Below are 12,752 nucleotides of genomic sequence, written 5' to 3' on the forward strand. Positions count from 1 at the left end.
AGGAGTACAGTAACTCACCTCTCCAGAAGTATGAGCTACCAGGATTTCTTCTAGCCTATTGTTCTGATAGTGTTACCAGTGAGTATCAACCCAAGATCAAGGTCTCGCTTTTTATCTTCAAAGTGCCTGAAGGCCTGGATGCAGTGTAAATAGAAAACGGTCCATGACTTTGAGATAAAGATGGTCATTGACTACTTGAACACCTCAAGCACAGCTGAACTTTCAACCCTTAGGGTAAAGCCTGACAGTGTAGGTGGAAAGCAGAACCTCCTCAGAGTCTGATTGGAGAGTGTGCGCTAAGTCTCAAGGCGTGAATGGCAATGACAACTCTCCCTAGCTTTCTGATGTGCTTTTTAGGTCTCACCCCATGTATGTAGACACAGCCCATGAGCTTGTTAAACTAGAGGAGGCACAGTTCACATGAAGACAAAAGCTTTACTACATGTGCAATTCTTGTAAAATGAAAGTGGAATGAACTACATGTGACAGATGTTGGGCATATGGCTTAGTGTTTTTCTGAAAGGCTCTCGGATACTTCAGCGATGAGGACAGTCTAAGAACCTGTATTCAATGAAATTCATTTTTCAGATGCTGCTCAAAGCTTTGTTTCCACACAGCAAGGACCCTTACTGTTCACTGATTTTGCTAGTGACATTGTGGCATGTATGTTTATTTTTCTATCCCAGCAGGAATATCTTTGTTTTGAGAGCATGGCTCTATCCAGTCAACTCTGTGGCTTGGTCTATACAGAGTTTTTTTTCTCTCTATCAGGTCCCAGAGGAAATGGTTATGCCACATGTACATCATAGTAGAATTAGCTGCTTTTCCTGCCGTGTACTGTCATAATTTTGGTTGACCTATACATCTTCTAGGAGCTGGGTGTGATGGGGAGGGGAGAGAGGAGAGAAACACCTTGGTGGACTGGCTTAGCAAGAAAGTCTCATTTCTGCTCACTGCTTAAAGGTCTGTGGCTTTGTACACAAAGTGTAAGCATCTGTGAAGGTGATGTTTCTATCTGCTTTCTACTTTCTGTTTTGACAGTTGTTCCAAGTTGGAAGACTTGCCAGCAGAGCAGTGGAACCATGCCACAGTTCGCAATGCCTTAAAGGAACTGCTCAAAGAGATGAATCAGAGCACATTAGCCAAAGAATGCCCTCTTTCGCAGGTTAGTATTTTTAGAAGGCTTAGGGAAAGCCAGATTCCCAAGATCCAATATTCAGTAAAGGATTTAAGCTAAGCAATCTTTAAGTATTTAATCACTTTATTCATTTCTTTAGAAAGGAAAAATTCCAATTAATGTGAAATAGAGTGTTTTTTATACCATGTTTTATTAATGGGTCATCAGGTAGAAATTATGAATGAATTGCTTGTTTTTTTTAATTCTGCAGTTCAGAGAGTCTTCATCTAGACCTTAATCTGAACGTTTTGCAATAGGAGTGATGATTATTAAATGCAAGATTTGAGTGGCTCCTTTCGACTAGCAGAGGCCTGCCTCCACAACGTAATACATGAGTAGATCTCACTAACCTCCAACTATGATAAAAAGAATACATACTTAACAATTTTGCCCAAATTTCTAGAGAACAGTAATAAAAACCATATATTTATCTTCTAAGAAGCACAGTAATTCATAGTCTCATTCTCATGACTGCTTTATAAATGACAGTACTGTCATGTCTAAAATGTAGGTTCCTACAGACATTGTGAGAAATATTTGTATTTCAGATTGTCGTAACAAGAGATTCAAAAAATATTTGTGGCTGGGACCTCCTTTTCTCAAAAAACAAAAAACAAAAAACCAACAAAAAAACACAGAAAAACACTTCAGCACGCAGACAAGCAACTTGCTAGGAACAAAAAATATATTATTGACCTCTAAAAACTTCATTAAAATCTTATTTGTCTATTGCATCTTTAAAAAGTCAGAATTCTGTAATTCTTGCTTGCTAAAAAATCAACTGCATTTGCTAGCCCTTATCTGATTATTTTTCTCCTATGGCCGTCTGTCTTGCAGCACACTGTATGCTCATCCTGCAGTTCGTGATCCAAAGCCTCTGTAAACCAAGAGAATTCTTTCTGTGTGTAACCTGCACAGATTCACCTCACTGTCTCATGATTACAACTCTAGGAAAAGCACAGGGTTACAGAGCAGAATTTGAATCTTTGCAATTGGTAGGAATTGCTTTACAGCAGAAAATGTTCCTCATCTTCCTTAGTTGTGTTGGCACTGCAGAACTGGAAGGAATAAGAAGGCTGCAAGGAAAAGCTGTGTAACTTGTCTTACTTACTAAAGGAGTCGCAGTGACTCTAGATATGCACAGAGTTTAAGCGTGTTGAATACGGAAGTATTTTTCCTTCACACAGTTTAAGTGTAATTTCTTTAAATAGAATTACCAGTGGAATATGGTCAGCTAATGATGATTGCAGCATATGGTTGTCTCTGCCCAGTCTTCTTCAATATGCAGCATAACTAAACCATGTATCATTTTATATGCAGAATTCATTTGTTGTCTAGGTCGTCTTCCTCCCGCTTTAGTTTCAAAGCCTGCCAGGTGGAAATGCTGCAGTTGGTTTACTCTCTCCATAGCCTCAGACTGAAAAATATTGATGGCAGGACTATAGCAGCAAGAATCCTTGCCCCAGTAGTTATTTAGTGGTCAAAGCTAAATGGAGAAAGAAAATTGAACGTGTTTACTTTTAAGGATAGTTGTTACTGGCCTTGAGTAGTGACTGACCTCTGAACTGGGACTGCAAGAATGCAACATTTATTATTATTATTATTGCCATAGCGTTTCAATCTCTTTTGTTTTGGCTCACAAAATACAAAAGATACAATGGAAGGCTGTGTAGGAGCTGTCTATTACTATCATCTGAATATGCCTGTAATACAATTCCTTCTCCCAAATCAGTTTTAAAAAAATATCGTGCCAAATATGAAATGTCATTACAACCCCCTTGTGGTTAATATATTATTGACAGCAGCAAATTGCAGAGTGGTCTCTTAGGAGTCGAACTGCAGAGTAAATGCTGCTGTTTTTAATGTGTTCACAGTGCCTCAAGTATAAAAGTGGAGAGGGGCAATGCAGGGAGCTCTCTCTCCCACCCGCGATGGTGCTCCATCTCTGGTTCTTGGTGCACGAGCTCTCTGTGCAGCCCAGATGGGGATTCTGATTGCCACTAATGTAATCATTCACTTTGATTTAAAATTGTTCTGGTTTTTTTTTTTTCTTTCTGCAAGGTGTATTATGTGGCTGCAGCTTAGCTACCCTTAGCATAAGGCTGCTGTTCAAACAAATAAATCCCAGTTATCCAAGCTCAGAGGAAGGAGGGTAGGTAGGGGGGAGTGTGTGCCAGAAGGAAATCCAATTACTTCAGCATTTTCATCTTTGCATAGAGACTTCTGTCTTTCCTGTATATCGTATAACTCATTTCAAGACTGACCACGTGTTTTGTCTTCTTACTGGACGAAGATTTCTTGGCATGTGGACACATCCCATGTTTTTCTCCTTGAACTTACTGCACCAAATTTTCTTTATGGGAATATTTCTCAGGTTTTAGTCCAGTAAATTTTCCTTTCACTTGGCCGTCTTTGCACGCACATCCCAAACACAGCATATGACTACTTCATATAATCTATTTTTTCCTTAAGAATTTTCCCAGGAAGGATACTCATGATTTAGAAATTTGCAATTACTCAGTGTTTTCTTTTTTCTTTTTTGTTTTGTTTTTGTTTTGCTACTCTCTTCTGAATAGATATTCCCTTTCTGCAAACTCATCAAGGTTTCTTACAGAAATAGTCATAGGATCCCTTCCAATTTTATAGTGATGAGGGTATTTTTCTTTGTAGTTTGAAAGTTCCACTGCTCTATTGTCAAGTGGGTGAGCAGAATCTGTCCTGGGACGTTCTGCCAGTTGATATACTATTTAAGTTTCCTATTTAGCTTAAGCCTTGCTTTATTCAAATAAAGGTGAATAGGTTAAGATATTCTGTGATATATAATAGTCCTTCAATTTCTGTAATGTTGGTTATTATAGAGCTAGAGGATTTGCAGAAGAAAAGCAGAAAAGAGAAATTGCTGCACAGGCAAAGCTAAACAGTTGTCCCACCATCCCTAAATGACTGAAAATTTAACTGATGTGGCATTCAAAAAATGGAAGATAGATCCACTTTGTTTAGAATCCTTTGTTAGCAGAGACTGTCACTGTGTCATGCTTTCAAAATACTACTGCCTCTTAAACTGATTCAGAACAGGCAGGGATTTATGGGGAAGGAATTGTTGCTGGCTACTACAATGCTAGGTTTATGTCTCAAAATATTGATTTTAATTAGAAAATTGAATCTCAGTTTTAGAAATTGAAGCTGCCACTTAAAGAGGGTCTTATTTTATAGCCTTCCAACTCCACTGCAGTGCACCATAGTAGCTTTCTAGAGGAAAAGTTAAAGTGCAAAGGCAGAAGACCCTGTTTACTGAAAGTGAAATTACGTGCTGAGGACTATACCAGTCTACTCCATCCAGTACTCTCAAGTCTTGATTTTACTTAGACTGGTTTTTTAGTCCCCTAAACTCAAGGTTTAAGAACAACTAGAATTGCTGGAGTGAATTTGTTAGAAGACTGGATGAATGTGGCAGAGGGAGGGAGGGGATGTTTTTTATTTTAAAATAACTGTTAAAACTGACTAAGCCTATGTGTAAGCCTTGTAGCTTTACAGAGATAGCTTAGGTGCTGTTTTGCACAAGAGCTCACAGGAACCTGTGAGGAACAGCTTGAACTTCTATTCTCTCGTCCCTGTGCAGGAAGGCTGTGTAATGTTGCCAGTGCTTTTCTAGGCTTTCACGTTAAGTGAGGAAAGTGGGCAGAAGAAAAAACTGTAGCTTCTGAAGAAGGCACTTTGACTCCCATGTGCTAGTGGTGTTAGATTGCATTTCCTTGAGTTTGTACACAAGCTGAGAGCGAGTAACCCTGGAATAGTTCAGGGAAGAGAAGCAAAATGTTATTTCTAAAAAGTTGCCTCCTCTGAATGGCTGAAGAAACCTGAAAAACAAAAAAAGGAAAAACTACCAGCAACCAGACTTTTTCCCACTTTATATGCAGAAGCGTCCCAGATAGGAACTATTGTTGTGGGCATCAGGTGCTGCAAAACAGCACTGCTTTTCTCTGCTTCCAGTTGGCTTGCAATGAGAGTCACTAAGAGAGAATTCACAAAGAGCAGAGTGGTGGTGGTTAAACAAGCGGTACTTCAGTTTTGTTGGTATCTGCTGAGGTTTTTGTCTGTTCTGTATTGCAGTATGCGTAGTTCCCTGCACTGTGAACATCACTGTTAATTTCTCTTTTGGGTGATTTTTCAAACAAGGGCTAATCACATTTCTATAAATTACGTTAATTTAACTTATTTGCCTAAACATTCTGTAGAGGGTAGCACAAATGTTCTCTCATTCTTGGCTGCATGGTCTTGCTGCATTTGGAAGTAGAACAGAGCTGAAAAGCATTATTTGGTTTCTGCATGCTGGAGTGTCTAATCTTACCTTTAGCCTGACTACCTTTACCTAAGTCATGATTGTTCTCACCTGGATGCAGCAAGCACGTGCTCCCCAGCATGGCACCACCTACTGTTGTGCAACTAATGTATATAATGTAGTAGCACAAGGACAAATGGAAGTAGAATTACTCCTGCTTTCAGCCTATGCTATGTTTCAGGCTGGGTTTGTCCTGCATTATTTTTGCTTTGTTATTCAACCGGAGTAATTAGGTTTGGGGTTATATAGTGGAGAATAAAACCAATTTTGTGTTCTCACCGAATACTGCTTTTTGGTTTTAAAGGCAAAAATGGATGATCACTGTGTGTTTTCATGTCATTCACTTTCCGTGGAAAAATTTCAAATTATGCAAGATATTTTAAGGACTTTTCTGTCTTTTTTTCTGTACTTCCAGAGTATGATTTCATCCATTGTAAATAGCACATACTATGCCAATGTGTCAGCAACCAAGTGCCAGGAGTTTGGGAGATGGTACAAGAAGTACAAGAAGATTAAAGGTAAATTGATTTTTTTATTTTTTTTTTTCTTTCTAGCTTGTTGAACTTCTGATGATGGTTTGCAATTATTTACTTTAAGTAAAAGTGATGGTAAGCTTTAATAATATTAGTGAGTTCATCTACAAAGAGGGAACGGTCACAGCACACTTGAAATTAGATCTGATATTTTACAAACAAGGCTGGCATGAAAACAAGTCACTCAATACATGCTTATAATATACCATTTAGTTGTGCTGGAAGATCCACTGTGCTTTGAATTATGCTAAAATGTTTTGTGAAAAAAAGTGTTCTAGTAGCTCAGAATTTAAAACTGTAATTACTTTGTAAATCACCTTAGTTGCATTATAACCATGAAATCTAAAGAGCCTGTCTAAGTAGCAGGTGCCTTTGCTCTTAGTTTAAAGTCCTGCCAACTATACTGACAGTTCCTGCCATGTTTTCTCATGTGGAATCTGGATACCAGTGGAGCATTTTGTACCTGGCTGTTTGGAGGTGTTGCTAAATAACATTTTTCTTCTATATTTTTCTCTGTTATACTACTGAAGGGAAGATTCCTTGTCTGAAGGAAGGCATAGGCTTTTTTTGTTGTTTCTGTCTGTGATCCTTTCAGTGGCCAGGAAAGTCGTAACAGGATTCACAGATGCTATGTAGAACTACAGCAATGTCCTGTCCTAATTGAGAAGCCGTTGTATTTTGAGTCACACAAAGATTAACGTCTTTCAAAAAATCTGCAGTCTTTTTTCTTAAAAACACACCAAAAAATAGCAGCATACATGAGCTGGGAAACGCTTCTTGTTTAGTTTCCATAGGGCGGACTAGAAATCTGCATGATAGCATCAAGAATCCACTTTTCGAATTAGGAACACAGGAAGCAAAACTGCATGGAATATCAGAACAGGGCACGTGGGTTTTCTCTGATGCATGTCTGGTTCACGCTGCACGTACCTGCAGGACTCTCAGCTGTGTGGTGATTAGTTTTTCACTTGGCAGAAATAAAAAGGAATGCTTTATAGAAAAATTATCTGTGGATGGAAGGAAGGTGGTTCAGGCAGATGTGGGTAACAGTGTGGATGTGGAAATGCAGGTGTTGCTTTTCACCTGTTAAAATGAGTTAGGATTGAAGTAAAAATGTTGATGCCAAATAAATTTAGTAGTTGTTTTCTCTCTAAATTGCCATTGTGTTAGGCAGAAGTGTCTTTTTTTTCTAAATGGTATCTCTTAATAAAAGAATTTCTTTTGAAGTGCTGTAACATATCCTCCTGGTTAAAAACAATCAAAGGACTCGAATAGCTTCAAGGTCATCACTGTTTGCTTTTACTTGCCATTGTTGGAGAGCAGAGATAGGCTTCCCCCCTTCCCCCCAAACTGGGCAAGGGTGTGATGCCAGTTACAGAGGCACTGGAAGCCCTTAACTGTAGTGTTCTTAGCAGTAGAGATGCCACTACAGCTTCTGAGTGTTTCTAGCACACTGCTGTCTTCTATTTTCTTCCATTCTTAGAGCATTGAGTTCTTTAAGCTCCTTTCTTTAAAAAACTTAATAAGTGCACAGTTAAATTGTTAAGTGCCATAAAAACAGAATGAGACCTCAATCAAAAGGTCAAGGATCCAAACCTGAAGAATTTGCCAGATAACTCTGCATACGTGCTATTCAAAGAGATACAGCCAGTTGCTGCTGTTTGGAAGCGTATGTGTGTGCGAGTAGGAGGAGGAAAAGGAAGGTTAAGGTATGTGTGAAGTAAACACAAGCTGCTGTAAAGCAGTTCAAGTCGTGTTGATTCATCAGCCATATGAGTGGGAGAGAAAACAAAGAATCTATGGCAGGTACTTTGGGGCACGAAGAAAAAGCAGCCATGGAACTTCAGGGCAGTAATCTAGGCCCCCTGGAAACAGGAAGGGCACTTGTTTGGGCAGTTTCAATTTCTCATTTCTGTTTTCAAGACGTCTTGTTTCTTTTGCATAGACAGATATTTTTACAGGACGCCTCAATTAGTACTCAAACTCAGTGACTTACATGCTTCATTCATCACGTGTTCCTTAAAGGAAAGGTAGATGCATGACACAACATTTCACTTTTGGGGTTGTAATCTGGATAGCTTAGGTAAAATTCATTTGGAGTCACTGAGGCACGAACCCTCTCCATATGTAAGTCTAGAGCTGGTAATTAGAAAGTAAAAACAAAAAACAATTCACATGAGCTGTGGTAAATGCAAAATATGAAGGAGCTTCAGAATAACTTTATTGATGTTGCAAACTAAATGCAGCCTACAGTGTTAAATGTGTTTCCTATTATCTGCTAATGTCTGTTTTAATAAAACAGTGGGAACTAAATGGTTGCTTCTTAATCAAAACCATAATTTCCTAAACATAAGCTTTATGATTCTGTTACAAATTGCCACATATAGATCTCTTAGGTCAAACTTTTTTCCTTGTTCATAGAGATAAATAAACAGTAAAACAATTGTATACTCTGGAAGATCAAAGTAATTACAACTGAGGCCATGCAAAAGTAAAAAATTCTTTGGGGAAAAAAAAAAAGCATCAAGTTTCAGAGCATGTAGTTCATGTTTAAATAAATATAAGAAAGTGAACAATCAATGATTTGATATCATTAGCAGCAGATATAAGAGCTATGAGATATGAGTGGAATTGTATGTAATTGTATGTAATCTCAAGTGAACGGTCTCAGTGTGCATTCTGTGGAACTCACCAAAAAGACAACCTATTTTTGCTTGCAGTTCAGAAAAAGTTTTCAGCTCAGCATGGTAATTTTGTCTTGTGTCAAGACCATGCAAGTGTAAAACTCTGCTTGATTTTTTTTTTTTTTTTTTTTTTTTTTTTCCCAGCCACCCTGCCCCCATGAGGTTTTAAGATGTTCACAGTTTACTCAGAGGTATGAGAGTTAGTGCACAGATTCTGGAGTCGCTGGTGTGAGGGTGGAGGCTTTTTTAAATCTTGTTCTGAGCCTTCCACTGCATGTATGTTCAGAGGCATGAGGGGCATGAGTGAGTTTCTAACAGGATATCTGCTCTTTGCAGTCTCACTGGAATACACATGCGTATTTCAAAGATAGCTTATATTAACTCAGTTCTAAAAGAAAATGCACAGTACTTGGAAAATAAGAATCCTACAGTTCTGTGAACTTTTTCTTCCCTCTGTGGACCTGTGTAATCATTTAGAGTGGCAGTTAAGCTATTTAGTTTGTATTATCCTTTTGTTCAAAATACACACTATGAATGACTGTAACATTGTTGTGCTCTTTTAAGTTCTGTTTTGTGGTTATAAAATATTTTGAAAAATGTGCACCCTTTTGGTTCTCAGTTGCATACATGACAAGATTTAGGTATAATTAAACTGCTTGAATCAAGAATTGCTCTTTCCTGTTTTTAGTAAAGGCTACATACTAGTGACTGTGGTGATAACTGTACGACATGTAGAGACAAGTTTCCAAACTTCACCGTGCAAATAATGTCATTGTCAAGGGATAAAATTTGCACCAGTTACCTACTCGTTGCCTGGTCTCCTGGGTTCATAGCATTTCAAATACTTCTTTAGTTCTGTTTTTCAATAGATGTTTCACTTCTCAAGTGTCATGCTTTCTATTTTTATCAGAAGGACTATCGCTGTATCAGGATCCTTTCACAACTGAAACTCTTCACTGGTGTGAATCTTTTCTTTTTTTGCCTGATGACACAGCTTGGTTTGGTGGGAGGAAGTTAGGAAGGCAGAGGGAGAAATAAAAATATTGTGAACTTAAAAATAAAGAGATGTATTTTCTTTGTCTGTGTATTAGGAACATATTATTTTTTTTGCTCCTGCCATCAGTGGCTGTCAAAATATAGCTTTCTGTGGATGTGAGTTTTGAGACTGTGGCTGTCTCAAAGTTTTTGTGGAATGATGAGTACTTCTGTTTAAAGGAGGAGGTTCCGGTTATTTCTATTTCAATGGATCCGGAACCAGCTCCCATAAGAGAGTTTTTATAGCTTCCTTAAATTGAGAATCTGCTTTGGCTGCTTTTTGTTTTTTCCAGTATTAATGATGCGATGTTGTCTGCTGTTCTGTTCTGGAGATTATGCACTCATAGTTGCTTAATTCCCATAAGGGATTGACAGGCCAATCTGATTTTTTGATTCAGTGTTCTAGAGGTCATTCTAGGTTAAGAGAGGTTAGAACAGGATTCTGAGGGGTTCCCAGCTTTGTTAATACCAAACTAAAGGAGCCTTGAAATGCAGCACGGTCATAACGCCAGTGTGACTTGGTGAAAATTTTAATTATGTGCTTTGTTGAATAGTTTTGAATTGTTCTTCTGAAGCAGATGTTACGGAAGCCTCATGAAAAGGCATAACAGAACATTCTCAATCAGTGTTTCTGACTTTTAACGACACCCCATTATCGATACATGTGCGTATATGCATAAATAGAAAGTCACAGATAGATCTGTATAAACAGATGTATGTATGTAAGCATACGTACATAGAGATCTTGACCTTTAGCCTTTTTAACTAGATAGTTGAAGCACAAATGGTAAGGCTTTTTAAGCAGAGATAATTTCATGTGTTGTTTAGATATTAGTTGTGGCTCTGCCACTGAGCCAGATAGGGTCATTTAGGTTATCTGGGTGGCTCTTGATCTTACCGTAATTTTTTTTTCTTTCTTTTTACGCTCCTGACTATGTTTTATTCCACTAAAAATAAAACTCACTTTTTAAAAGAGAAAGGTAAGAAAGAAGCATCATTCAGGGGCAAGCATTTCAGCATCTAGATCATACAAGACCTGAAGATCATCTCTAACTTGAACACATCCTCACAGTATGTAGACTGCTGTGTTGTACTGTTTTATGAGGAGAGTTGTTCATCTATTTGCACTGGATCACAAGGAAAAAGTGGAATCTGTTTAAGTATAAGCTGAAGCTGGTACATTTCAGCAAGATTTAGAGACCCCTTGGCTACTGTTTTCCCCACCCATATTAGAATATTGTATTTCAGCATTGTCGCTGATGTTAAGTACCAGTCTGGGGGATTTGTGTGCTTGTATTGTTAAGAGACAATTTACCCACTGTAGTGTGTTCTGGGAGCTTTATAAATTGTGGCCCTCTTGGCTATTTCTCTGTATAAAGAGAATTAAAGCAGGCTCTCTTTAAAAAAAAATTCTTAAGCTTAACTTATATGTAAAGTAAATACATTGATGAATTTCAGCTTCTTAGAGTGCCTTTTTTTTTTTTTTTTTTTTTTTCTCCTGTTCCTTCTGGAGCAGTGGCTCTTGCTCTTAACAGCACTTGTGGCAGGACAGAAGGGGATGATATGTCCATTAGCTGAACCGCCTTGTGTGCACGTGCGTGCCTGAATCTGCAGCCATTGCTGCTATAGGGAACGTATGTCAGTTCAATAAAGGTTGGAAGCCTTTCTGTTGAGAAACCACTTAGCTGTTTGTCCCTTCTATCTTGTCCCTGCCATGCAGAAGGTTTTTATGACTGCTTGTTTTTATCACTTTTTTTTAATCTGTGGATGATGACCGAGTCTGTTCAGATGATCTCACTGTGTCAACTTGATGGTTTTTAAAATGCATTCAGTTCCAAGTACAGTGCTTTTTCTCAGTGAGGACCAGTTGTGTACGAAGGCTGGGACTTCTGTCCAGCCACACTTGATTTCATAGTGACTGCAGAATTGTCTTTGTCATGGAAGTACTTTTTTTTTATATCTCCAGAATTTCAAAACAAAATTTCCTTCAAAATGTATAAGAAGTATTCTTGTGTGCTGCCAAGCAGAATTACTTTTGTTAGTTCAATAGGAAGGGAGTTTTTAGAAAGTAAGCACTATTGGAGGTTAGTTTGGAAAGGGAGGAAGAGATGAAGCTTAGACATAGATATCAACTTTCCTGGTGTGAGAGCTGCAAAATGGCTATCTCTGATCATGTAGACTTCATAGAACACAAAATCCATTCTGTCGCTGAGAACAGAAATGAATTCTGTTCACTCCAAGCGTCTAAGGGCTTACATGTCTTTTGTAATGATGTTTGTGTTCTGTGTTGTTCCTTTCATCATCTTTGCTGTTATGAGTCAGGAAGAGATGTGTATTTATCTCCCAGAGGGGCTGCACAATTGTCTGGGTATTCTAGGCAATTTGCACCTCCCTCTTGAGGTGTCCACAAAAGGTTAGTGCTTAAATAGCAGGGCATGCTTCCATCACAGTACTTTGACAGGGAGCAAGATATTTTTATATCAGGTGAGGCCATCTAACTGGTATGCTATTTCTGTCAGTTCTGACTAATGTTTGTCCTAATTCTCCTTTTCCATTTTACACAACCAGTATTTATGCATTAGATTATGTGGTCTCTAAAATGCCTTCAATGTAATGATTTTTCTGCCTTATGAAGAATAAAGTTCATACTGTTATTTGACCTTCTTAACCTGTACAGCAAACCCAAAATAATCTGGAATGAATTTGTGTTATATTCTTCCTTTCTGAGAAGCAGCTTTTGGAAGCAGTGCAGTTCGGGGACAGCGCATGAGAAGAATGTCTTCCTACGTTTAAGCAGGATTGTCTGAGAACATGTTAGCGTTTGTGTGTCCCATGGGATGACTAGGATCTAGTCTGTAGGACAAGAGGAAGGGAAAGGCTGATGTGTGGAAGTCAACAATGCTGGTTCACTCTACCCAGTTCCCTTAACAATGATGCTGATCAATGGCCTCCTTTTTTGATGGTTCTTCCAAGCACAAAAATAG

The 12,752-nt window shown here is 38.4% G+C and overlaps 1 protein-coding gene across 1 annotated transcript in view; it reads left to right on the forward strand.

Annotated features, from left to right (window-relative positions):
• Window positions 1-12,752, forward strand: part of SATB2 (SATB homeobox 2) — a gene marked incomplete at its 3' end in the record, with an annotated part of 122,170 nt that overhangs the window by 54,823 nt on the left and 54,595 nt on the right. The window contains exons 4-5 of the mRNA XM_079539136.1: window positions 1,042-1,165; window positions 5,932-6,034. Coding sequence (XP_079395262.1) covers window positions 1,042-1,165; window positions 5,932-6,034 — 227 coding nt within the window. The remainder of the gene's footprint in view (window positions 1-1,041; window positions 1,166-5,931; window positions 6,035-12,752) is intronic.

This window comes from Tetrao urogallus (genome assembly GCF_951394365.1).
Source record: "Tetrao urogallus genome assembly, chromosome: 8".
Taxonomy (NCBI): Eukaryota; Metazoa; Chordata; class Aves; order Galliformes; family Phasianidae; genus Tetrao; species Tetrao urogallus.